This window comes from Ctenopharyngodon idella, chromosome 1 (assembly GCF_019924925.1).
Source record: "Ctenopharyngodon idella isolate HZGC_01 chromosome 1, HZGC01, whole genome shotgun sequence".
Lineage (NCBI taxonomy): Eukaryota > Metazoa > Chordata > Actinopteri > Cypriniformes > Xenocyprididae > Ctenopharyngodon > Ctenopharyngodon idella.
In genome coordinates, this window is record NC_067220.1 from 13,683,236 (window position 1) to 13,710,971 (window position 27,736).

Here is a 27,736-nt window from a genome sequence, read left to right on the forward strand (position 1 = left end):
TTTCAAATAAAATAAAATAAAATAAAATAAAATGTTATATAAACTCAAATACTTGTTGCAAATATTAAATGGACCTTGAGACTATACATCATCCTTTATTAAATGACCCTAAAAAAGTTTTAAACTGTAACACAATACATTCTCAATAGCAATCTACTGTATTCTCCTCACTCTGCTGAGCTGCTGAAAGAATGTCCTCCATTAATGATCGGGGCGAATTCACAACATGATCACTACTCAACTTCAACGTCCTCTGCATGTCATCTAGATCGAGTATGTGCAGTATCATGGGTAGGCTAATGTCTTTGATGCAGTGTAGATCACTCTCCGTTTTCTCATCAGATGCTGTAACTCCATTAGTCACACACACAGATCCTTTGGCCTGTTGTTTGTTGATGTATCTACACTGCACCTCGTCCCCCCATCTGTTCCCATTTACATTTAAGGCAAGAGCATGATCAAAGTCTGTGCACTCAGATTTAAGTGTTCTGAGTTTGATCAAGAGTGCACAGGCTTTCTCACACACTGGTCTATCACAGTCAAACAAGCAGTTAAACAGCAAGTCAAACAGCCCAAATTCTTTCAGTTTGCTCAAGGCCTCCATCAAGTGTGTCTTTTCAGAGGAACCAAAGTTCTGGACTGCGTACGGACAGCAGGTCAGTGTCTTCTCCATCAACACTTCTGCTAGCTCCAGCGTGTGCATTTTCACTTCCCAGTCGAAATCGTTGCCTCCCAGTGACAGGACGGAGCTCAGGGACAGGTGCATGGCTGTTACGAGGTGTGATCCTTTTAGCCATGATGTGAAGGCTTTGACCACTGCTCTACGTGGGAAGCCCTCTGTGTCCTGAGAGAGAATGGTCATCATCTGCTTTAAAGCCTCCTCCTAAAGTTCAACAATACATTAAGAACATGAGACTGAGAAAGAAAATGAAAACAAGAATATCAACATGATGTCAAGTGTCCAATCATTAAAGGCACAATATGTAAGATATTTGGATTAAAATATCCAAAAACCACTAGAACAATGTTATATATTTTGTTGACTTGTGTACTTACATTATCCCAAATGTTTCCAACAATGTTTAAATCCAGAGAAATAAGCAGTTTTAACCAGAACACGAACCACGTCCGTGCGTAGCCTATCTTAGCCACATTACCCTCGATTTCCAGTTTTATTTTGTAAAAACCATGGAAACACCAAAGACGCTATAATATATGTTTTATTAGACAGGTGAGCAACTGTTTGGATACATTCATCGACAGAAATCATCGATGATTGTATCCTAATAATCATTGTTACTGTATATAGCTTGACACAGTAATTCTTATTGTTTAAATCTCGTTTTCTTGATTTACAGCGAGGACCAAGTTTTACCATGCCTAATATCGATCTAGCTTACTGCAGTGTGCAACAGGTGTCTCATTTGGCGCTTTTCCACTGCATGGTACGGTTCGGTACGGCTCGCTTAAATAGTACCACCTCGGTGGAGGTTCCAAGTGTGCCGTACAGATACTAAATTTGACGTGAAAACACTGAAGATCATTGATTGGTCAGAGAGAATCCTCACTACCAGCATCCTTGGATTTGAAACATGAGACACCAAACCCGCTAGATTTAAATAGTCAGTAACAGCCTCCGCAGTAACATTTTTGGCGCAACTTTTTTAAATGACTTGCTTTAAACGACCGTTGCACGCAACTTGAAAAAAGAAATGGCTGTTTCGTGGTCAGTAGACGAGGTGCAGACTCATTAGTAGCCGAGGAGTGGATCCACGGCAGTAAAGGCGGCGCAACTATAACGATCAGTCTATAATCCCACCCACTTTGAAGCGGTACTAAACTGCAGTGGAAAAGCAAACCGAAAGTAAAGCAAGCCAAGTAATGCCAAGCCGAGCCGAGTCGAGTTGTACCATGCAGTGCAAAACTGCCAATAGTAGCCGCCAAGCAAGTGCACAGAGTAGCATTATAACAACTTTCAACAAACAAATGTATCTTAATATGATAAAACAGTGCTGTGTTACCCCACATACCCATGACCGGAAGAAGCGAAAGCGGCCGTCTGCAGCATAATAAAAGCTCCACTGCTCTCGAGCCGTGTGTCGCGCTCGTCTCTCATTAGCAATCGCTCCAGTGGCCTTGTTCCGCCCCGATGGTTTTCAGCTCCATCCTGCTTAATACTACAGTAATGTTAATGCTCATGAATATGATTTCAGCCCGAGTCCCATCGGATTCTTTTCCACCGACTGTAGACATGAAGACAACACCTCCCATGATTCTGCGAAATCAAGGTGTCATCAAGCTATGCCTTTATTTTGAATAAACAACCTCTAGTGGTTAAAATTACATATTGTGCCTTTAAAATGAACAATGAGCTATAATTGCAACACTTGACAAGTCCACTGAGGTGGCCTTCTTCACACTCAAAACTCATTTTTAGATACATTTGAGTGAAATATGTTTGGTTTTTGTGGTCCAAACTACTGCTTCTCAGCTGGTGGGGTGCAACAGTCAGCGTTGAGATATTGCTTGGTGAACAATTCACTGTTTTTTACAATTGTTCATCATGTTTCATTGTACAGCACCATTTTTTTTAGTCTTTTGATGAAAATATACATTACATATATATTACTTATCTATATAGTACATAATCTATATACTGATTATGACTGGATTATATGAAACACTCATATTCTTTTGACATTTTTACTCTTCAAAAACTGTTGTATTGTTAATATTTTGCAGTGTTATTTTCCATATATTTTCCATAAAAATATATATAAAAAAAAAAAAAAGTTTAAACATTAATACATTTTGTTGGTGAGATTGCACTTACCTTTGAGCAACAAAGATGAATTTGTCATTTAAATTGCCCATATCATGCTCATTTACAAGTTTATTACTTTGGGGTCTGACAGAAAACATTTACATGAAGTGCAAAAAACACATTTTTCTCATACTGTACATAAATACTGTATTTTTTCATGCTCTGCCTGGAATGCTGTTTTAGTTCCTGTCTCTTTAAAGCCTGACTCAGTCTGTTGTGATTGGTCAATCGCTTAAAGCATGTGTTGGAAATGTAACACCATTTACCATAATCAGGTTTCAGCTCTAGGGCTTCATGAGCAGCTGTAAACAGTATTATATCTATGGTAACTATGGCATTTGGAAGTCCATACAATGTTTTTTTTGCCCTTGCAGCAGTACTTTTAAATAAAAAAAAAGCAGTCATCTGTGCTTTGCCTACAAACAGATTTAAACCTACAATAAAGAGACCTATATGTCACTCGTCATTTTGTTTTCTTGCTTTCTTTTATGACTAGAACAAACAACTTTAAAAATGTGGGATTATGGGAACAGGTTCTACATTGATCAGAAACAAGCTATTTCATCACTTGCAAAGGAAAAATGCAGGACCATCCTAAAGATCATATTTGAAAAACTGGAGTTGTAAGATATGAGTAATTGTCTCACCAGCAGGTTGCTGTTGCTCACAAGCACCGTCTGCTGGAAAGAAGAGGTAACTGCCTCCCCGATGGCAGCCACGGCACTAGCTCTTACATAGCCTTCTGCATCTGCCAGTGAAGAGAGAAGAACAGAGACCATCCCGCTGGTGTGGAGAGCTTCAATGAAACCAATGTTACCTGGGAGAAAGAGACAAAAAGTACAATTACATTGAAAATTATCACTAAAATACTCCGCAGAGCAATAGATGAAATAGTAAAAGCGTAATGATAAATATGTGGTACCGTTGAGGGCAACAGTCAGCTGGGTGATGAACTCTAGTGTGGAGTCTCTTACTTCCCATCGCAAATCACACGTCCGTTTCTCCAATACAGGAAAGAGGTCTGCAGAATACAAATGCTCACTTCGTGACCATATAATGTGAAAATATTCACAATTGCTCACCATGGTGGCATTTTGATGTCAATCTATTTTTGAAATGTGCTGTTGCCGAATCTTCCAAAACAATCGGATCATTTTTATATCTATTAATACTTTTTTTCTACTGGGGAACACAAAAGAAGATATTTTGAAGAATGTTGGTTGCCAAATAGTTTAAATTCCCATTGACTTCCTTATATATGTGTGATAGATATATATATATATATACACACACACACACACACACCATACAATGGAAGTCAATGGGACCCAAAACTGTTTAGTTACCAACATTCTTCAAAAATATCTTCCTCTGTGTTCAGCAGAAGACAGAAAGTCATACAAGTTTGGAACGACATGAGGGAGAGTAAATGATGACATAATTTTCAATGTGGTTGGACTATCCCTCTGAATGATAAAAATTAAAAATAAGGCTGACATCCTCCTCACCATGGCTGATAAAGTGCAGGAGATCAGGGAAAGGGGAACACACAGCAATCCACCTCACAGTGGCCTGATATGTTTTCTTCAAGACCTTGGAAATCACAGTAGCTACAAGTAAATAAGGAGCTTCAACAACAGATCTGCTTTGAAGGCAAAACTCTAATATTAGTAAGATATAAGGAAGTGTGCGTACTTACTGTAGCATGGGAATCTGGACTCTGTAGATAGTCCAAGAGGACACTAAATATGTCGTTCCTTATATCCACATTTTCTATATGTAGAAAGATGAATCAGATATTAGATCCAATACTAATTCAATACCAATCACTTTCAAGGTCAATGATGCCAAAGTCAGGGCAGTCAGTAGGCTTTGGACTTAATACTTTTGTTCAGCAAGGATTTATTAAATTGATCAAGTGTGACTGTAAAGAATTTTATATTTTTAAAACATTTCAAATAAATGCTATTATTTTGTACATTCTATTAATCAAAAAATCCTGAAATGCATCATGATGTCCACAAAAATATTAAGCAGCACATCAAATCAGCATATTAGAATGATTTCTGAAGGATTATGTGACACTGGAATAAAGCTGCTGAAAATTCAGTTTTGCCATCAGAGGAATAAATTACATTTTAAAATGTATTCAAATAGAGAACCATTATTTTAAACTGTAATAATATTTCACAATATTACTGTATTTGTGATCATATAAATGCAGCCTTGGTGAGCATAAGAGACTTAAAAAAGAAAAAAAAAAAAGGGGCAAAAAAAAAATCTTACTATTAAATCTTTTTAACGGTAGTGTAATTATACATAAATATTGTGTATATTGATAAGGCTATCTTTTGTGATTAATTATGTTTTACTCATCCCTGATCTCTGTCATATCAATCAAATTCTATCTGAAGGATTCTTTACCTTCATACATGCTGAGAGCACCTAATGTATCCAGGCCACACCTCTGAACCTTGCAGCAGCCAATCAGATGAGTGGATGCATTAATATGTAACAAAGAGGAGGGGCAATGCCCAAAGCAAATCCTCAGAAGCAACACCACAGAGCAGGTGACCGAGTGAATGGAAATGCCATCAAACTGGTATTTCTAACAAAAGAAAGGGACAAATTTCATTGTGTAGTATACATTACAGTAAAATTCCAGGAAGACCAGGAACTGTTCACACAGAACACGTTTTTGCTTTCAAAAACGCAAGAGACTGCACAATAGTTTTTAACTGCTGAGAGAAAGAAAGCTGCGTTTAGAGATACAGTATATCCTGTACTTAAAGTTTGAACTTGACACAATCTCTTATATCTATATCTTACTAAAATAAGACATCGCTCATGTGTGGGACGCTGAAAAAGCAGACATGACACAACGGTCAAAGACATCCATCTAGTGCACGTTTACATGAAAAAACAATTAAAAGGCAGCACAGTGGAAAATAAAAACAGCTTCTGTGTGAACCGGCTCTAAGAAAGTCTTTAGAGTGAAGCAAAAGTCTACTTACAGTGTATGCCAGCTCTGCTAGACTTGATAAACTCTGCATGAGGAGGAAAATACACGAGGCTTTCTGGGATAGCTGTTCCTTTAGGACTAAATTCATCTTTTCTGCTGGAGATATGAAGACTTCCATAAGTAAACTGCATGGGTTTCATAATATAAAAGGCACAATTCTGTGAATGTGTGATACCAGTGTCTCGAGACTGTGCTGACACACACTGCAGGGGGAGCAAGATGATATCAATGGCCTTCCTCTTTAAAACCTCAGGACTAAAGAATACACAAAGAGAGAAATAAAGAGAAATAACACAATACATAACTGACTGCTATTTCAAATGTGTGTATTGTTGCATAGGGGTGGACGATATGACCAAAATCTTTTTATATATAATTTTATATCATGATAACTATACATACATTATATATATATTATATATATATATATATATTAGTTAACATGATATAAAATTATATAAAATTACATATATTTTATATATATTATATATAAAAAAAATTCGATATCACAGCAAAGCTACTAGCCTAAGTAATGTACGTAAAAGGTCTTCAAGCCTGTTGAACACAAGTAAACAGTCAGTAACAAAATAAGAAAAAGAAACCTGTTACAAGAACTAGGATAAATACAAAAGAACAAAGATACTAATAAAATAACCTGTGATTTTTTTTCAGGTAAATAGTATTATTCAGGAAAAATACTAAAGAAATACTAAAGTCATAAAATGTAAAAATACAACGCTACATAGTCTTCACAGCAAAATGGACATTCTTTGACATAACCTTGTGTGTATCTGACAGTTTAATCACAACAAGTCTTGAAAGAGAACTCAGTATCCACATGCTGTATGAAAGATGGCTTTCTGTGATAGCTCAGAAAACTACCAGAAAACCCAAGGCTTGAAAGAGCATGCCAATAATAAACTTTCAAGATGGCGCAGAACTGCAATATCATGTGAACTTAACCGCGATAGAGATGATAATCTCAAATTTTTACTGGTTTATCATGTCGACCAGTATATCGCCCACCCCTAATGCTGCACTATGTATATGTGAAAAGTCTTCGGTAGTCACCATTTCTCCAGCTTTATGATTAGTGCAGCACACTGAAAACTCTCCTTTTTGTTTCCAGAACCCAACATGGCTTCCAATAATTTCTCCACTTTATACTCTGATTGTCCGAGCAGAGGCGTCCTGTAACAGACGATAAATAATTCTCTGCATCCTTGCATTACACTGAAAACATTTTTAAGGGAAAACAAAACAATATGCACTTTCCATAATGAGTAATTGAAATGAACTAAAGTAATATAATATATTATAATATAATATAAAATAATATAATAATTTTTTTAAATGCTTTTAAATTATATCACTTTACAAAAAAATAAAACAGGATTAATTCAATGTAACAAAGAAATATGTAAGGGATAATGATAAGTCATTTTTATGGAATAAATCTAGATGCAAAGCAGAATTAAAGAATTTTATTAGCATTAACATTTATGTTACTATAATACGTTTTTCGGCAATAAAAATATTTAAACTCAAATGAATAGATGAATAAAATGTAAGAAATGTCACCTCATAGCAGCTTGAAGAACAGTCATCAGAGGCTGAGTCAATGATTCAGACCCCCTGTTGATCAAGATTTCCAGAGGTACTAGCACATCTTTCCATAGCATGCTTCTGATAGGCTCTCCACACTGAGAGGTAACCAATGACAGAAGCCGTAAGCCCTGGAGGACCCGAGGACAATCATCTGAGCTCAACGCCTCAACCACGCCATTCATAATCTCTGAGGAGACCGAGACCCAATCAGGGCTCGAAGATGATTCACTTGATCCCACAGCATTACTGCCGTTGGTCATGTTTGATGATGTGAGGAAGTTTAGGATGTGCACTAAAAGCTGATTAGCCAAACAGGCAACAAACAGACTCCTGTCGTTCTGCAGCTGGAGGATCACTTTGATGAGTCCTGTGGATAGAATGGAATATAAGCTTTAAGACTTGAAAAGACTAAAGATCCAAAAAAAATGTCATTGTTTCATCTGAACCTAAACACCAGCTAACAGGCAACAATCTAGAATGCAATAGAGTGTTTATTTGTATGTGATGATCTCTCATAAATATGAGTTACATAGTGTGAATGTTTATGTACACTATTGTTCAAAAGTTTGGGGTTGTGATGAATGTTTAATGTTTTTGAAAGGAGACTGTTAAAGGGATAGTGAACGGTCAGAGTTATATTAAAAATATCCTGGCTCTTCTAAGCTTTATAATGGGAGTGAATGGAGGTTTTTGGAGATTTTGAAGCCCAAAAAAGTACATCAATCAATAGTAAAACATACCCCACGTGGCTTCGGGGGGTTAATAAAGGCCTTCTGATGCGAATTGATGCGTTTGCGTAAGACATATATCCTTATTTAAAACTTTATAAAGTAAAACAACGAGCTTCCGGCGCGATACGCATTCGACTTAAATCTAAAAAGTGTTAACTTCCGCAACGTAGTACACAATAACATGACGTCAATAATTTATGCCCCATTTGGCACTTTCTGAATAATTTCGAATGATATTTGAAGACAATTCTCACCTTTTACACAGATGAAATCCAGAGCTTGCCGGTGTTTCAGCATATTCAACAGTCCCTGCATCCAGCCACTGCGAACTGAGGCATCCTCCCAAAGATCACACACACACCAGGCTTCCCGCTCAAACACACACACCAAAAGACCTCCCTCCTTATTCCCAAAAACAGAGAACATAAAAACAGGATGTAACTGGAAAACACTGCAAAGAATACCATAGTACTTTTTGGTGTTAGTGCTACACCAGTGGTTCTCAACCAAGGGACAACTTCAAACTTTCAAGGGGGGGCGAAAGATGACTTAAAATGATTTAAATAGGAGAAAAAACAACCATTAAAATAAGCTAAAACATAAAAATCATGTAAACTGAGATCACATTTCTTAAATAAAAATGCATTTGTTGAGGGAATGAATGAAGAACCAGAGTCTTGGAAAACATGTAGTTCCAAATGTAGGTTCGGGAGGAGCCTAAACATTCAGTCCTGTCAATCATCATTACGAGCATATATAAGCAGCAGTCATTGCGTCATCCCAGTGCAATTCTTCCAGCATCCCTCCTCCTCCTCATTTCCTCCTCTATTTCTCTTATTCTCCCTCTATGCAGTACTGTTATAGGGGGGTTTAACTCGGAGCCCGAGCCGAGCTTCGGGTTCGAGCCTCCTTCGAGGACAGCAAGCCAAGTTTGTTTTACCATTAACCATTCAGACTGAATGGGCAGGCAAACTTGTGAACTGTATATATATGGGAATTTTAAAAGTGTGATATCTAGATCAGGAAAAGTCATGTAAATTAATAAAATCCTAAAATGGCATGGCCATTTATTATAATGAATAAACATTTTTCTAGTTATGTCAAGCTTTAAAATATTTTATTGGGTAGAAATTGCTATTTGTGAGTAAAAAAACAGTATTTTAAAAAACTGTAATCACAAATAATGAGAAAAGTCATTTAAATTAATTGGTGTAAGTGTAAACTCTGAAAAATTTAATTATTTGAATTATTATTTTATTGAAATATTTTTATATATTGCCAATCCTGTATTCTGTAAATTTCTGTATTTCTAAATTCTAATTTCTGTAAATAAAGCATCTTTTGAAAACACTAAAAACAAGCATCATCCAGAAATATTTTGCGTGGCTTTCAAATATTGGAGTCAGAAATGTTGAGAACGCACCACTGTCCTAGACATCATTGTGAGCGAGCAAGTAATCTGTCACAGATATTGTGACAGTATAGTGGAAACTGCCTCACCTCAAGCAAATGGAAACCCTGCTTGGTACCAGCCAAAAGTCCAGTGAGTTTGAGGGTGAAAGACAGGATAGCAGGATCTGTAGTTTTAGACGCACAAACACTGGAAATGAACTCCTTGAGGCACGGCTGATGCTGCAAAAGCACCTGTTCATTACCTGAGGAAACACGTAGTAATCACTATCAGACAGTATGTGCAGTAGATATATACATGCGCTTGGGTGTGCGCGGCGGGTGTATATGTATATATGTTTTGAAGGGCTGTCAAAAATAAAGTCTTCATTTCTGAGATTAATATTTTCAGTTTAACGCAGCATCTGTTTTTTTCCCCTTCCTGACATCCTTTGACTAGCCTTACAGTATAAGAACACACTATCTGGGTTCCACACACCAGTTCTTTTAAGCGAGAGAGAGCGGCTGACCGAGGATGGTCCGCATGTAGTATCAAAAGCTCACCTTATCACGCTTCTCTTTGGGAGGCTGATGGGAATGCGCGTGATATGCGAGACCCAAAGGGTGCTTACATGTTTCAAGCTCCATCTGGCAGCTTGTTTTTGATCCTGTCAGTAACGTGCTTGTCTCAATAATTAAGACACGCAGGTGTAAATGCAAAAATATGTGTAAATACTAGCGCTACTGAAGTATTGAGAGGATTGATCCTCACATAAAAATATGGATACCAAATGTTTTACCTAGTAATTTTTTTGTTGTAAAAATAAATGCACAAAATAAACTTAGCGTGGAAAAATTAACTGATAGCTTTTACTAAAACAGAGAGAGTTTATATTGACAGAGATTCTACCAGGATTTGTGAAGACGGTTTTAAGTTCACCGAAATTAAAAGTTTAATAGTCTTTTTTAAGCCTATTAAATGTAAAAAAAATAATGGATTTTAATTATACTGTAATGTTGAATGGCTGCAATTTGGCTACTCATTTCATCCCCAGAAATTGAAACAAACATCAGTAGCAGTATTGATATCAATGATACTGACCTTCATTCATAGTAGGTAGTAAAAAGATGCCATTAAACAAATATTTAAAATATACCATCTTTGTTGTTTTAATATTAATTTGGAGAGTCAATGTGAAAATATGTATCAAATATAAAAAAGATATTTGTAATATAAGGTGCAAAAAATTGTGGAAAATGTGTGATAAATTAGCGTTTTTACTTGATTGACAGCAATAATATGTATATGTATGTCTGTAGATAGTTAGATAGATGTGTAAACACTGAAGTAAAATAATTGAATTTCCCTCAAACACTCCAAGCACAGACATACAATATATTACTCTACCAAATCTTGGTCTCAATTAGTCAAAAATGTGTATCAATTCGTTTTCAGGTTACTCACTTTGGCTGTGCAGCTCTTTGAACCAATCAAGGAGCTTCTCTAACGAGGTGTCGTCAGGTGGAGACTGCTTCGGGTCGGCCAGTACCAGACAGACCGCTGGTAGCAAAGTTAAGCAGTCACTGTCCATGGTATCCAAGTCCCTGAGTCACCAGCACATAGGATCAAATCGAACTGTGGCAACAAAAAGTTAGTTACATTGATAACATCACAACAGGGTACGCAAGTATGGAGAAATGATTCAAACGTTTGTCTGAGTCTGCAACTGCAACAACAAGACATTCAAAAGCAAGTGGAAATAAACCTCTACACTCTAAACGTAACAACACTGAATAAAACACACCTTTTCATTCGCATTTAAAGCAGCCTAGTGTCAAGAGTTGGCTGCACTTACTTTCGCTCCGTACGGCGTGCAGGAAAGGACATAAAAAACTACGTGCAGAGCGTCGAAGCTTCCAGCTACGTATGCGCAAATTCTGCGCACGTTAATGTTCTTCAATAGCCTAACCGCCTCTCACTCACACACATGGTTACAGCAGACGCTTTAAGAGCTCCTAACTGCGCAGATAGGAGGCAATCAGCATCAATATTATCTGACGCATTTCTACTAGTTGTCTAACTAAAAGCAAACATACTGCATTCAAATTCAAGCCCGTCAAATGCAGGACACGGTAAATATGGCGGCTGAATCAGAATTTGATGAAGAAGAGGAGCCTTTGTTCAGCGATCCGGAGGATTTTGTGGAAGACATCGATGATGAAGGTGAAGAGGCTGCAATGAAATCCGCATTCCGCTATGCGCGCGGCCTCAACATAAGACAGTCACCATGCACATCAGATGAACTAAAACTGCTTTAATTACCGGCTTAATTTGGGATTTTAAAATATTTTTAATAATATTTTTTTATTACAGTTGACTTCTGTGGAATAAAAAAGGACGATCTGCTGATTTGACAGCAAGCAGACAAACGTGCCATGCATTCTGTCTGCTAGTCTTGAAAATTATTTCTTATGAGATCATATTTTATATCATTCAATTTAGTTTTGGCTACATTCGGTCTTTGCAAAAAAATATTTACAATGGTAACATAGTTTCTGCCAGAATACAACAGAGGTACAATTATTGTTACTCCATTAAAACTGCATATTAATAACTTAGTACACAATTTTCATCAAAAATATTAGCCTACCTTTGAAATAGATTACAATTTATTAATTTATTTATTAATTTGTACAGTACCTGTCAAAAGTTTGGTAATTACAATTTTTTACTGATTTTGAAAGAAGTCTCTTCACCAAGGCTGCATTTATTTAATCAAAAATACAGTAAAAACAGTAATATTTTGAAATATTATTACAAATTAAAATAACTGTTTTCTATTTAAAATGTAATTTATTCCTGTGATGGCAAAGCTGAATTTTCAGCATTATTACTCCAGTCTTCAGTGTCACATGATCCTTTATAAATTAATTTAATATGCTGCTCAAGAAACATTTCTTATCTTATTATCAATGTTGTAAACAGTGATACAATTCAAACAATGTTACCAATCAAACATTTGTGGTAAGATTAAAAAAAGAAAGAAATTAATATTTTTATTCATCAAGGATGCATTAAATTGATCAAAAGTGACAATGAAGACATTTATAATGTTACGAAAGATTTCTATTTAATAAATGCTAAAATAGATTTAATAAATAAATGTAATAAATGTTGTAAACAACTTTCTATTCATCAAAGAATCCATTTCCACAAAAATGTTAAGCAGCACAACTGTTTTCAACATTGATAATAATAAGAAGAATGTTTCTTGAGCAGCAAATCAGCATATTAGAATGATTTCTGAAGGATCATGCCCTGAAGACTGAGTAATGATGCTGAAAATTCAACCTTGTTATCACAGGAATAAATTACATTTTAAAATATATTCAAATAGAAAACAGTTATTTTAAAATGTAATAACATTTTGCAATATTACTGTTTTTACTGTATTTTTGATTAAATATATGCAGCCTTGGTGAGCATAAGACAGTTCTTTCAAAAACATAAAAAATGAAATGTTTCCAAACTTGTTTCATTCGTTCGCTTAAAATGTTCTTCGTGTGTAAACATCTAAATTAACTGGTTATATTTAAGTCAAAAATATAATATAAAATGAATGAATCCACTTAAGTTTACACTAAATCTTCAGATTAGGTAAAAATAGCTTCTTATGGTTTCACTTTTTAAATTGTATACTACTGAAGAGATTAAATTTTATTATGATTTTATAGTAGTAACTATAATATTTTGATGGACACTGGTAAGGGAGAGCATGAGAAGCTTTTATGCTTTCTGTGCAAATCAGCAGGCTGATTTTTTCCTTTACTTTACTGAAACTGAACTCTACATTCTGTATACTGCACAATTTCAGGATCTATTTAAAACATTTAATTCAGGCAATAAATATCATAATGCACATCTACAGTAACAGTTTCCAAGTTTTCCAGTAGGCCAATTTGTACTGGTAGAAATTTCTAGTGGCAAGTTATCTGTGCCGTTTTATGCAGAATTGTTGGAGGATGTTTTAAGGGAGAGACCTTTGGAGGCTGATGGGATTGATTCAGTGGTCGTGGTGGACAACGTTCCCCAGGTGGGCCCTGAACGTCTGGAGAAACTGAAAAATGTGATCCATAAAATCTTCTCCAAGTTTGGTAAAATCACTAACGAATTTTACCCTGAAGCGGCTGGGACCACCAAAGGGTAAGTTTCTGACTTTAAGATTATACATTTTAGTAGATAAAACTATTTATTTCTCGACTTTAATCGATTTTCATTTTGAAGAACCGTTATCGATTCTTAAATCCCATGAATCGATCTTTCAGTCTATGCTGTTTTCAGTTGATGAATGAACAAAGTTTGTATCATGCTTCCCATCCAATAAATCATAATAAACTTTGTGCTTTGTTACTTCTGATATGAAACAAAGTCTCAGCTTTTAAATTCTGTCAATTTTATTACAAAATTGAAACAATAAATATTTTTTTTTTTGCACTCTTTATTATGGTGCAACAGATCGCTGTAGTGCCTCAGTTCAAGCGAATCGCACATGAACTGATCATCTCTTCCTCTTTACTACTAGTTACAGCACGAAATAAACATGAATGAACATCAGAAGGTACGGCATGTTGAAAGATACAGTACAACTTACCAAAATTCATATCACATCTCATGTAATCGTTTCAACTGCTGAAAGACATCAATAAAACAACTTGTAAACAATATGTTGTGTAATGTTCCATTTACCTAAGAAAAGCCATTCAATGCCCAAAATCCTGTTAGCTAGAAAAATAAGCTCTAGAGAGGAGCATTTTTCTAAATATATGCACTATGTTGCATATTTATTGCATTTTTACTTAACCTGTTCTTTAATATTTGTTTGAATTAATGTATGTGTGTGTGTTTGAATAAATACGTCATGGTTTTATGACAGCCACCATTTAAATGTTTATATAAAAAATGAGTAGAGATATATATATATATATATATATATGTCATTAAAAATCTGAAATTTAAATGTAAGTAGCCAACAAATCAGTTCATTTTAACCTTTAATATTGTAGTAATGTACCAGCTGAGGTTCCTGTATATTTTACAGCATTAGTTGAGAGATATTTTTTTTCTTGAGGAAATTTGTCATGTACCATACCCGATTAATCAATATTGAATCGAACTGAATTGAAATCGCATCTGAATCGAATCGCAAGATTGTGAATCGAAATCGAATTGAATTGTGAAATTTGTGTCAGTGCCCAGCCCTAATTGCAATGATGCTGATTCTTTACAGAACACGATTTAGTGACAAATGTGAAATAATTGCTGTGTTACTTGTTCTCAGGTATATCTTTCTGGAGTATTTGTCCCCTAACCAGGCTCTGGAAGCAGTTAAGAATGCAGATGGTTACAAGCTGGACAAACAGCACACATTCAGAGTAAATCTGTTCACAGATTTTGATAAGTAAGTTTTAAAAGGGTTCATATGTTTGGAAGCAGAACACAACTGGTTATGACAGGTTTATGACTATTTTATTGTGAACTGCAAAAAAAAAGTTTCAGTTACTATACAAATATTGAAGTTCAATGCTTATGGGCCATTGATCCATGTGTTTCAGGTACATGAACATCAGTGACCAATGGGAAAGCCCTGAAAAACAGCCTTTTAAAGACTTTGTACGTATTTTTTTAATCTGTTATTTGAAAAAAAAAAAAAAAAAAAAAAGTCAAGCTTGGTGTTAATTATTTATTTGTGACTGCCTTGTCTGTATACTTAAAAACTTGGTTTTGAGAAACACTGTAATTGAGACATTCCAAGATTACTGGAATATGAGCATGTTAGTGGATGGCTTGCTATCTGTTTTTTTTTTTTTTTTTATGTTTTTAGTGAGTAGCCAATGACATCTTGGCATTACATCATGTTCTGTCACTGTTTACCAGGGCAACATGAGGCACTGGCTTGAGGATGCAGACTGTCGTGATCAATACAGTGTAATTTATGAATCAGGAGAACGAACTGCCATATTTTCCAGTGACCCAAAGGAGGTGATACTGGTTGAAGAGAGAGCTGTGAGCATATTTCTTTTCAAACAGATTTGCTTTATTTTAGTATTAAATATATACTATTAAATAATTAATACTATATGGACAGATTTGCTTATTTTAGTGTTATTTTAGTATTTTTTATAGTATTTTATTAATATTTTAAATTGGCTTTTATTTTTATATTTTCAGTTTTCGTTTTATTTTAAGTTTTAGTAATCTTGTTCATATTTCTATTTACCTTTAATGTATTTTATTTTTAGTTTTAATTTGAGTAATTTTAGTTATTAAACTCAACGTGTGTATTTCATTTAGTTTCCAAAGCAACATTTCTAATTTTAATTTAAGTTTTTAAGTTTACTGCATGTTTTTCATCTAATATTTATATTTCATCTTTATTTCAGTTAATGATTTAAAATATATATATATATATATATTTTAATACTTTTAGTTAACAATAACAAAACAGATTTTCTTAAAATTTGGTATAATGATAACGATAAGGATATTGTTCTAAAAATCGTTCCAGATAAAAAAAATAGCAGATTTCACACCACTATTACAATAACGGCACAGAGGAATGATATCATTGGAATCACTTTCTGAATGATTTTTTCCAGCTGATGAACGATAAAAATATTGACAGCCAATCAGAATCCATCCTGCTTTAAAGAGTTTGAGCATTTAAAGCAGCAGACGACAAAACTGCAGCACGTGCTTAGAATAAACAGAACAATAATGTGCACTGGTGTGGACGCTATTATAGTTATCATTATAGTTATTGTTCTTGGTGTGAATGGGCCTTAACTAGAGATTTTCATCTAGACATCAGCTAGAGGAATAGTTATGTTCAAGTTAGTTAACATGCACAGTGATTCATCCACAGTATTTTTTACTGTTCAGTAGTTTAATTTATGAAGTAATGGCATCTACATATCTTGTCATGTCACTCTACAAAGCAATTGCAATATAAGCCTTACAGTACTAACTCGAGGAGTTGGATATTTTTGCAGCGCTGGACAGAGACTTACGTCCGCTGGTCACCCAAAGGGACGTACCTGGCCACTTTTCACCAACGAGGAATTGCATTGTGGGGTGGAGAGAAGTTCAAGCAGATACAAAGATTCAGCCACCAGGGTGTGTCTCTCATTGACTTCTCCCCATGTGAGAGGTAAACACCCGAGAGGATGCAAAAGCAGCTGTTACAGAGTCAAAGATGTGAATAACACATTAAAAATTTGTGTCAGGTATGTGGTGACATTCAGCCCACTGATGGACACTAAAGAAGACCCTCAAGCCATCATCATCTGGGATATCCTGACCGGACAGAAGAAGCGAGGTTTCCATTGTGAGAGTTCAGCACACTGGCCTATTTTTAAGTGAGTGAATTAATTTCCCTTTGTTTGTCCGCATTCATGTACTTTTTATTCAGATAACAGGCACTTCTAAATTTCTTCTCTCACAGGTGGAGTCAGGATGGGAAATTCTTTTCCAGAATGACACAAGACACTCTCAGTATCTATGAAACCCCTGTAAGATAAGCTTTTATCTTCAATTAATATGTAGTTCCTGTACTTACTTTTTTTAATAATACCTTGTTAATTTCTTCCAGTCAATGGGCCTGCTAGATAAGAAGAGTTTAAAAATAAGTGGAATAAAGTAAGTAATCCAGGATTGTAGAAAGTAATTAAAGGCATAATTCAGCCCTAACATACATACATATACACACACACACTCACACACACACACACACACACATATATATATATATATATATATATATATATACATATACAGGTGCTGGTCATATAATTAGAATATCATGAAAAAGTTAATTTTTTTATTGTAAATTATTTTAAAAAATGAAACTTTCATATATTCTAGATTCCCTACATGTAAAGTAAAACATTTCAAAAGTTTTTTTTTTTTTAAATTTGTTGATTAGAGCGTACAGCTCATGAAAGTCCAAAATCCAGTATCTCAAAATATTAGAATATTTACATTTGAGTTTCATTAAATGATCATCCCTACAGTATAAATTCCGGGTATCTTTTGTTCTTTGAAACCACACTAATGGGGAAGACTGCTGACTTGGCAATGGTCCAGGAGACAATCATTGACACCCTCCACAAAGAGAGTAAGTCACAGAAGGTCATTACTGAATGGGGTGGCTGTTTACAGAGTGATGTATCAAAGCATATTAAATGCAAAGTTGACTGGAAGGAAGAAATTGGGTAGGCAAAGGTGCACAAGCAACAGGGATGACCGCAAGCTTGAGAATACTGTCAAGTAAAGCCGATTCAAACACTTGGGAGAGCTTCACAATGAGTAGAATGAAGCCGGAGTCAGCGCATCAAGAGTCACCACACTCAGACATCTACAGGAAAAGCACTACCAAGCCACTTCTGAAACAGAAACAATGTCAGAAGCATCTTACCTGGGCTAAGGAGAAAAAGAACTGGACAGTGAACAGTGGTCGAAAGTCCTCTTTTCAGATAAAAGTAAATTTTGCATTTCATGTTGAAATCATGGTCCCAGAGTCTGAAGGAAGACTGGAGAGGCACTGAATCCAAGCTGCTTGAAGTCTAGTGTGAAGTTTCTGAAGTCAATAATGATTTGGGGGGGCCGTGACGTCTGCTGGTGTTGGTCCATTGTGTTTTATCAAGTGCAAAGTCAATGCAGCCATCTTCCAGGAGATTTTGGAGCACTTTATGCTTCCATCTGCTGACAAGCTTTATGGAGATGCTGGTTTCCTTTTCCAGCAGGACTTTAGCATCTGCCCACAGTGCAAAAACCACTTCCAAGTGGTTTGCTGACCATGATATTACTGTGCTTTATTGGCCAGCCAATATGCCTGACCTGAATCTATGGGATATTTTCAAGAGAAAGATGAGAAACAGTCGATCCAACAACATACAGATGATCTGAAGGCTCAATAGTGCCTCAGCAGTGCCACAGGCTGATCACTTCCATGCCACACTTCCCTGATGCAGTAATTTGTGCTAGGAGCAAGTAATTTGCTGTAATATGTCCTGCCGATCAAGTATTGAGTGCACAAAAGAACATACTTTAAAGAACTTGAACTTTTCTGTTTTGCAAATCCATTTTTTGATTGATCTTAGGAAATATTCTAATATTTTGAAATACTGGATTTTGGACTTTCATGAGCTGTACGCTCTAATCATCAAAATTAAAAAAAAAAAACTTTTGAAATGTTTTACTTTACATGTAGGGAATCTAGAATATATGAAAGTTTCATTTTTAAAAATAATTTATAATAAAAAAATGAACTTTTTGATGATATTCTAATTATATGACCAGCACCTGTATACATATACATATATATAGAATTAGCTTTCATTTCTATATTTCCTGTTTTAATTTAAATTTTAGTCAAAGTTTTAGTAAGGTATTTTACTTGGAATAAAGTAAGCAAACCTATCCAGGATTGTAGAAAGTAATTAAAGGCATAATTCAGCACTAACATATATATATATATATATATATATAACATATATATAACATACATATAAAACTAATTATATATATATACTGTGTGTATATATATATATATATATATATATATATATATATATAGTTTTTATTTTTATATTTTCTGTTTTAATTTTAATTTTAGTTAAAGGTTTAGTAATTTATTTATGTGTTTTTTTAATATGTCTACATAGTTTTTATTTATTTTTATTTCAGTTTTAGTAAATAAAAAATGAAAATGTTGGTTATATATTATAAATATGATAAATATAAAAAATAATATATAAAACAAATATAAATACTTATAAAACACTTATTTTATTTCAGTTAACATTTATTTTATTTCAAGTTCTGTCATCATTTCACACAGAATAACGTGAGTTATAAAATGATTCCTTTAAAATATCTACAATGTAAGGGCAACTTTTGAAAATTTATTGAAAATGATTTATCTTTGAGTGTTACCAGGAAGTCAGGTGATTGTGAAATACAACCCTAAAGTTTTTCCCTGTCCGATAGAGATTTCTCTTGGTCACCGGGAGACAACATCATTGCCTTTTGGGTCCCAGAAGACAAGGACATTCCAGCCAGGGTAACGCTAATGCAGTTCCCATCCCGTTTAGAGATTCGGGTGCGGAATCTTTTCAACGTGGTGGACTGCAAGCTTCACTGGCAACGACAGGGTGACTACTTGTGTGTGAAGGTGGACCGAACGCCCAGAGGAACACAGGTCGGTGTGTTTGTTTGTAGAAAGTCCTCTAATCATTTCATTATAGCTCCTTTATTACCTATCTTTATACCTCCCTGATTTGTTTTCTGCTCTTCAATAGGGTGTCGTCACAAACTTTGAGATTTTCCGCATGAGAGAGAAACAGGTTCCTGTTGATGTGGTGGAGATGAAAGGTAACCAAGGCCTTAAATGCTCTTAAAAGCCTTCTATGGCTTTTAATAAAATATAGTGATCTAGGCACAATCACAAAATATTTGGTTTTAATCTTTGTCTTAACATCTGATCTTTATTAGAGAGCATCATTGCATTTGCCTGGGAGCCCAACGGCAGTAAGTTTGCGGTACTACATGGAGAATCTCCCAGAATAAATGCCTCATTTTACCACGTCAAAAGCAACGGCAAGATTGAGCTCATAAGTAAGTGCCAATCTTAATGTCACTCATGAAATATAGATGTAAATCTATGTTAGTATATCTAATACTATGTAAATATATGCTAGTAATATTATCCTGATTGATTTGGTACTCGCAGGGATTTTTTGTGACTATTCTGTGGTTTTCCAGAGATGTTTGATAAGCAGCAGGCCAACAGTATCTTTTGGAGTCCTCAGGGTCAGTTCATGGTACTGGCAGGACTGCGGAGGTTAATTTATATATATTATAAGTATTAAATTAAATTAGATATACAGTTCAAAAATTTGGGGTTGGTAAGATTTTTTATGTTTTTGTTTTTTTTAAAGTCTCTTATGCTCACCAAGGCTACATTTAATTGATCAAAAATGCAGTAAAAACAGTAATATTGTGAAATATTATTACATTTTAAAATAATTCTTAACTATTTTAGTATATTTTAAATTGTAATTCATTTCTGTGATGGACTTTTTTTAGGATTCTATGATGAATAAAACATTTAAAGGGGACCTATTATGCTCCTTTTTTCAAGATGTAATTTAAGTCTCAGGTGTCCCCAGAATGTGTCTGTGAAGTTTCAGCTCAAAATGCCTCACAGATCATTATACCATGTTGTAAATACCCATTTTTGAGTGCATGCAAAAACACACTGTTTTCATGCATTTGTCTTTAATTGCAAATGAGCTGCTGCTCCCTGCCCCCTTTCCAGAATAGCGCTTCCTTCAACAGCTCCTGCCTGCATTGGATACTTTGCCAAATACTAACATAACATCTGCTTGGTTTTGATTATCATCTATATCGTGATCATGCTCACGGACATTGCAGTTCTTCTTCATCATGAAAGTTTATTATCTGCATGCGTTTTAAAACTATATCAGTTTAAAGGATTAGTTCACTTAAGAATTAAAATTTCCTGATAATTTACTCACCCCCAAGTCATCCAAGATGTTCATGTCTTTCTTTCTTCAGTCGAAAAGAAAGGTTTTTGAGGAAAACATTCCAGGATTTTTCTCCATATAGTGGACTTCACTGGGGTTGAGCGGGTGGAAGGTCCAAATTGCAGTTCAGTGAAGCTTCAAAGGTCTCTACATGATCCCAGCCAAGGAATAAGAGTCTTATCTAGCGAAATGATTGATCATTTTCAAAAAAAAAAAAAAAAAAATGTATATACTTTTTAACCACAAATGCTCATCTTGCACTGCTCTGCAATCCGCCACATATAATGTAATCACATTGGAAAGGTTACGCGTGACGTAGGCAGAAGTACCGTGGTAGGGTGAAAAAAATCTCATTTTCTCCTCCAACTTCAAAATCGTCCAACATCGCTGGGCTTAGTCTTTGCACGTTCGCATTGTAGACACTTGCTCGGTACTTCCGCCTACGTCACACATTACCTTTACTATGTGATTACGTAATGCATGGCGGATTGCAGAGCAGTGCAAGACGAGCATTTGTGGTTAAAAAGCATATACTTTTTTTTTTTTTTTGAAAATGACCGATCGTTTCACTAGGTAAGACTCTTATTCCTCGTCTGGGATAGTGTAGAGCCCTTTGAAGCTGTACTGAAACTACAATTTGGACCTTCAACTCGTTGGGAACTGTTGAAGTCCACTATATGGAGAAAGATCCTGGAATGTTTTCCTCAAAAACCTTCATTTCTTTTCAACTGAAGAAAGAAAGACATAAACATCTTGGATGACATGGGAGTGAGTAAATAATCAGAAAATTTTAATAAAACTAATCATCTGCGTCTTCAGCTGCTCAGATGTCGGGAGTAAAATGACTGTTATGCTCACTCTTACATCCAACAACAAACACCTCAATCGCTTACGAAATACCCTTGTCGCTACAGCTGCTCTGGCATTGAGACAATGGCGGACAGTGTACAACTCCCTCAGGGCGGAAACTACGCTAAGACGGCAGAGTCTGTTAGCAGTCGCGGGCGGGGCTTGTACAATGTGATGTCACAATGTACAGAAAATGAAAGCAGCTTGTTCTATGAGACTGTTGATGTTTTATGGGAATTAAAAAAAAGGAGTGGATGGATTTTTATCATTTTAGGGTGGTTGTGTACACACACTGCCAATACACATTTATGTTCAAATACCATGTAAAAGTGAATTTTGCATAATAGGTGCCCTTTAAAATAACAGCATTTATTTGAAATAGAAATGTTTATTTGCATTATAAATGTCTTTACTGACACTTTTGATCAATTTAATGCATCTAATGATCAGTTTCTTTAAAAACAAAAATAAAATCCTACTGACCCCAAACTTTTGAATGATAGTGATCTGTGTTCATGGCCAGATGTTTTTCTTCAGTCTTAATTGCTTAGCTCTTACAGGTGATATGCCTCTTCTTTTTCTGTGCAGTATGAACGGTGCGCTTGCATTCGTGGACACATCGGATTGTACCATTATGTATATCGCGGAGCATTACATGGCCTCTGATGTGGAATGGGACCCTACAGGCAGATATGTGGTGACTTCTGTTTCCTGGTGGAGCCACAAAGTAAAATTTGATATGTTCACTTCCTTAATATGTTTATCCTCATTAGGCTTTTTTTATTTACCCCTCATACTTTTATTTACTTTGCATACAGGTGGACAATGCATACTGGCTTTGGACGTTCCAGGGACGCCTTCTGCAAAAGAACAACAAAGACAGATTCTGCCAGTTGTTATGGAGACCACGCCCTCCTACTTTACTCAGTCAAGATCAAATAAAGGTAAATGTCTTTTCTGCTGTTTACCTTTGTAACGTCTACTTAGAATTTTAACTGTGATAAACTGTTATAAGGAGACTGAGGTTTTCTTTATTTTAACAGGCAATTAAGAAGGACCTCAAGAAGTATTCAAAAATCTTTGAGCAAAAGGACAGACTGAGCCAATCCAAAGCTTCCAAGGTCAGTTTGTTTTTCTTTCTTTCTTTCTTTCTTTCTTACTTGATTAATTTGCTGTGTTTATTGGCATAATTACGTAATTTTAAAAAATGTAATTAAAGGGTTAGTTCACCCAAAAATGAAAATTCTGTCATTAATTACTCACCCTCATGTTTTTCCAAACCCGTAAGACCTTTGTTCGGAACACAAATTAAAATATTTTTGACTCTTCCATAAGACAGCAATTTAACCAACATGTTCAAGGTCCAGAAATGTACTAAAGACATCATTAAAATAGTCAACGTGACTGCAACCTTAATTTTATGAAGTGACGAGAATCACAAAACAAAAATAACGACTTTATTCAACAATATCTTTTGTGTCATTCTCATACGTTGTTTACGTCCAGCGCTTCCAGGCTCTATGTCAGAATGCCGACTCATTATTGGCCGGCTCCTGCGTCAGTATTACACGTATGCGTCTTGCTGCTCACGTGATCAGCTTTGGCCAATACTGAACTGACGTTCGGACGTAAACACAGAAGGCTTCGCTGTGCTTACTGTGTCAATTACCTAAGGATAATGATAGCGAAGAGAAGAGATTGTTGAATAAAGTCGTTATTTTTGTTTTGTTTTTGCACACAAAAAATGTTCTCGTCGCTTCATAAAATTAAGGTTGAACCAATGTCTTTAACAATGTCTTTGGTACCTTTCTGGACCTTGAAAATGTCGGTTAAATTGCTGTCTATGGACGAGTCATATACCTCTCGGATTTCATCAAAAATATCTTAATTTGTGTTCTGAAGATGGACGAAGGTCTTACGGGTGTGGAACGACATGAGGGTGAGTAATTAATGACAGAATTTTCATTTTTGGGTGAACTAATCCTTTAATGTGTTGATACAATGTTTCTGCAATGCTCTTGATGCAGGAGTTAGTGGACAAACGTCATCTGATGATGGAAGAATACAGGCAGTACAAAGAAAGTGCCATTCAGCTTTACAACCAGCAGAGAGAGCTGCGCCTTCAGCTCAGAAGAGGTGAGAAACACCTCTGTCTTTCTTTATTCTTTCTCTCTATTGTTTTCATTCTCTCTTGACATTTCCATCATGTCTAAACATCCCTTTCTTACGCTATAGCAACTGTTTTTGCCCATAATAAACCCTTGTGCTGTGTTGAAAATCCTTTACCTTATTTGGTGTTCTGGTCAAAAATGACCGCTTTTAAAGGGATAGTTCACCCAAACATTTTGTCATCATTTACTCACCCTCATGTTGTTCCAACCCTGAATGAGTTTCTTTCTTCTGTTAAACACAAAAGAAGATATTTTAAAGAATGTTGGTAACCAGACAGTTGACGATAGCCATAGGATGGAAGGGTGAATAAGTGATGACAAAATTTTCATTTTTTGGGTGATCTATCCCTTGACTATCCCTTTAAATCTTTCATTATGCTATATTATCACCAAAGATTTGGTTCAATCTTTTTGTCAACTTGTTTTCTTTCAGTTAGCTATGGAAGCTTGTTTCTGCCACTGAATAACAAATAAAGTAATTGTAATTGTGGCTTTTTATCTCACAATTCTGACTTTTTTTTCTCGCAATTGCGAGTTTACATCTCGCAATTCTGACTTTTTTCTCAAAACTGCGAGTTATAAAGTCGCAATTGTGAGTTATAAAGTCAGAATTGCGAGATATAAACTCGCAATTCTAAGGAAAAAAAGTCAGTCTTTTTTTCCTCAGAATTGGACCTTGTAACTCACAATTCTGACTATTTCTAGCAATTGCGACTTTATCATGCAATTCTGACTATTTCTCGCAATTGTGAGTTTATATATCACAATTGTGAAAAAAAAGTCAGATTTGTGAGATTAAAAAGTCGCAATTATACCTTTTTATTTTTTTATTTAGTGGAGGAATCAAGCTTCCATAGTTATCACAGGTTTTGTATTTCTTTTTTAAAAACTGATTGATCGTAGGCTTATCTGAGGTTCAAATATCTGATGTTTGGCAGTAACGTAGCATAACGAGATTTATAAGCCATTTTTAGTTGGCTGGTCATTTTTGATCAAGAACACCACAAATGTAACAAGGTGGGAGAAAAAAGCACAAATATTATCAAAAGTTTTTGGGAAGTTGTTATACCCTGTCTGAGCAGAGTCAGTAAGTTTTACTCCAATTTGAAAACATTAACTGGCATTTTTGGTAAAAAGAATATCCTCTCTGGGTCAATGAGGAATGACCGGAACACAACATAAAGTTTAAATAGTTTATTAAATGAATTTATTTTGCCATTAGTAATTGTATCAAGGTTTGTGTTCAGGGAAGAAGGAGCCGGGAACCGACGAATGTTAAACATAAATTTAATCCAAAAATAAACAAACAACAAAACGAAAGTAAAGCGGTCCCTCACGGACGACTGCCGCATGTAAACATAAATTAACGGCCTGGTCCTCTCTCGTCTTCCACTGTCATCCCTCCTCGTTCATTAGCACTCGCGCCACCGGCCTCACTCTGTTCCCACGGCTCTCGGCCCCACCCTGCTTAAATGACTGCAGATGCACACTGCAGCCCATCTCAACGGATTACCCATAATGCAGCTTGATGAACAGTACACACATTGTTTATCAGAGTGCCCTAAAATAAAAAAGTAAAAATATTTTCATGAGAAGTTGATGAGTTGCACTGATATATCATCTCTCAGGTGTGGACACAGATGAGCTGGACAGTAATGTGGAGGACTGGGAAGAGGAAACCATCGAGTTCTTCATCAGTGAAGAGATCATTTCTATCTGAGATCTGAAGTAGACCTACATGGAAAGCACCCATGTTTCCAGCTCTAAGACAAAATACTCACCCCCAGAGGTCACCGCCACAGGACCTTTACAAGTGCTTTGTATGAGAGACACTATGTTGACATGCACAGTTATAATAGAGCGGGGTTTTTGCGTAGTCGAGCAAAAAATTCACACAAGTATGCAAATGAAAATTTAAAGTCGCCATGAAACAAATTCTTGGCGACTTGGCGAAAGTTGCGATTGGCTTTTCTTCCCTATTGTGATGTATATCCAAGTAAAACAGCTTCTCGAACAAGAAAAAATTATGGGTGGGACTTAATTTTGTCCATCAGGAATTGATTGGATGGTTGTGGTTTGCTATTGCTGTGATGTCATGTGAGTGACAGGTTGTCCCGCCCTCACGTCAGTAAACCCGTCATCACAGAAGAGAAGAGATGTCACTGCAAGAGGGAGGAGAAGTTATTTTGATTAAAGATTATGAAGGCACATTAATTAAAAAAAAAAAAAAAATGATGTGCACGGATAAATCATTTATAATAAATACTGCATGCAATATTCCATAAACCAGGAATTATCCATTTTGATTTCATGGTGACTTTAAAGAATGAAAAAACCTCTGTGTTTTGGAGCAACTGTTCAAAGCTGAGGCCAACTGTAGTCTGATTAATGTTTAAACATGCTGGACGAAGCTGAGCTAGATCTGTTGACTTCGCAACAACCAGACTGGTACAATTTCAGTCAGGACTAAAGCATTTACATGACATTTAAAATTGATGAATTGTTGTTTAAGTCCAACTAAATTCAAACTTTTAAACACATTTACTGATTCACATATTCCTGCTGAGAAGGGATGTTGTTTAATTTTAAGATGAATTTTAAGTAAGAGCTCATATTCTTAAAGGGTTGGTTCACCAAACTTAAATTTCTGTCATTAATTACTCACCCTCATGCCGTTCCACACCCGTAAGACCTTCGTTCATCTTCAGAACACATATTAAGGTATTTTGATGAAATCTGAGAAGTTTTTTATCCTCCATTGAAAGCACTGAAATGATCACATTCAAGGTCAAGAAAAGTAGTAAAAACATTGTTAAAATAGTCCACGTGACTACAGTGGTTCAACCTTAATGTTATGAAGCGACGAGAATACTTTTTGTGCGCAAAAATCAAACCAAAATAACGACTTTAACAAATTTGTCTCTCCCCTGTCATTCTGCTATGCTATTTACGTTGCAGTGCTTCCAGGTTCTACGTCAGAATGACTATTTTAATGATGTTTTTACTACTTTTCTGGACCTTGAATGTGGTAATTTGATTGCTTTCAATGGAGGATAAAAAAAACTCGGATTTCATCAAAAATATCTTAATTTGTGTTCCAAAGATGAACGAAGGTCTTACAGGTGTGGAACGACATGAAGGTGTGTAATTAATGAGAGAAATTTCATTTTTGGGTGAACTATCCCTTTAAATCTCCCTTCATACAATGTTCTTGTAGCATTCGCTGAAAGCAGTAAAGGGCAGTGATTTATCATTTGCTATTCTTCTGACAGAGCAAGAAAAGTTTTGTGGGTTATTTTGTGGGTTATTTTCTTTGTATTTTACTTGAATTTCCCATAGAATGAAATTGTTTTAAAGCTTCCATACAAACATACAAGATTGTGTATGTTTACTCCCCTGTAATAAATGTAAACAACTTAATGTTTCTCCTGTGGTTTAATATTGCACAAAAACAGTGAGGTCATGTCAGCCAAAATATCAGTGGTCAAAATATCATTGAAACCTCATATGTCATTATCTGTTATCTCATTTTAAT

At 35.5% G+C, this 27,736-nt stretch overlaps 2 protein-coding genes across 5 annotated transcripts; one reads left to right on the forward strand and one right to left on the reverse strand.

Annotated features, from left to right (window-relative positions):
- Window positions 1–9: 9 nt before the first annotated feature.
- On the reverse strand, window positions 10–11,572 carry brat1 (BRCA1-associated ATM activator 1). 3 transcript variants are annotated; one of them, XM_051890734.1, is made up of 14 exons: window positions 11,431–11,572; window positions 11,040–11,210; window positions 9,686–9,840; window positions 8,440–8,587; window positions 7,428–7,821; window positions 6,918–7,037; window positions 6,022–6,101; window positions 5,839–5,942; window positions 5,249–5,432; window positions 4,524–4,597; window positions 4,333–4,417; window positions 3,747–3,845; window positions 3,472–3,641; window positions 10–883 (listed from the first exon to the last, which is right to left on the reverse strand). In XM_051890734.1, exons 2-14 carry the CDS (start codon window positions 11,164–11,166, stop codon window positions 143–145), a joined length of 2,481 nt encoding a protein of 826 aa, XP_051746694.1. In that variant the 5' UTR covers window positions 11,167–11,210; window positions 11,431–11,572; the 3' UTR covers window positions 10–142. The 3 variants fall into 3 exon arrangements, with proteins under 3 accessions (XP_051746694.1, XP_051746772.1, XP_051746609.1); XM_051890812.1 differs by having other exon boundaries at window positions 5,839–5,939; window positions 11,380–11,526; XM_051890649.1 differs by having other exon boundaries at window positions 11,380–11,526.
- LOC127510886 (eukaryotic translation initiation factor 3 subunit B-like) lies at window positions 11,550–27,621 on the forward strand. Of its 2 annotated transcripts, none has more exons than XM_051891068.1 (18): window positions 11,550–11,798; window positions 13,586–13,778; window positions 14,914–15,033; window positions 15,188–15,245; window positions 15,510–15,638; window positions 16,625–16,782; window positions 16,859–16,990; window positions 17,077–17,143; window positions 17,224–17,270; window positions 19,623–19,833; window positions 19,934–20,006; window positions 20,127–20,249; window positions 20,397–20,475; window positions 22,619–22,757; window positions 22,849–22,974; window positions 23,074–23,151; window positions 24,058–24,166; window positions 25,830–27,621. In XM_051891068.1, the coding sequence occupies exons 1-18, from the start codon at window positions 11,696–11,698 to the stop codon at window positions 25,919–25,921; spliced, it is 2,037 nt and encodes a 678-aa protein (XP_051747028.1). In that variant the 5' UTR covers window positions 11,550–11,695; the 3' UTR covers window positions 25,922–27,621. The 2 variants fall into 2 exon arrangements, with proteins under 2 accessions (XP_051747028.1, XP_051747109.1); XM_051891149.1 differs by lacking the exon at window positions 11,550–11,798 and adding an exon at window positions 14,091–14,193 and having other exon boundaries at window positions 13,634–13,778.
- The last annotated feature ends 115 nt before the right edge of the window (window positions 27,622–27,736 follow it).

What these genes read in the sequence shown, in the direction of transcription:
- brat1 (XM_051890734.1), bottom strand. Translation starts at nt 11,166, where the DNA reads ATGGACAGTGACTGCTTAACTTTGCTACCAGCGGTCTGTCTGGTACTG. An exon ending in TGCTCTCAGCATGTATGAAG is followed by an intron (nt 4,598 to 5,248) that starts GTAAAGAATCCT and finishes TTCTACATATAG; the next exon opens with AAAATGTGGATATAAGGAAC. An exon ending in TGAGCAACAGCAACCTGCTG is followed by an intron (nt 884 to 3,471) that starts GTGAGACAATTA and finishes GTTGAACTTTAG; the next exon opens with GAGGAGGCTTTAAAGCAGAT.
- LOC127510886 (XM_051891068.1), top strand. Translation starts at nt 11,696, where the DNA reads ATGCAGGACACGGTAAATATGGCGGCTGAATCAGAATTTGATGAAGAA. An exon ending in TACTGGTTGAAGAGAGAGCT is followed by an intron (nt 15,639 to 16,624) that starts GTGAGCATATTT and finishes ATATTTTTGCAG; the next exon opens with CGCTGGACAGAGACTTACGT. An exon ending in GAACGCCCAGAGGAACACAG is followed by an intron (nt 19,834 to 19,933) that starts GTCGGTGTGTTT and finishes GCTCTTCAATAG; the next exon opens with GGTGTCGTCACAAACTTTGA.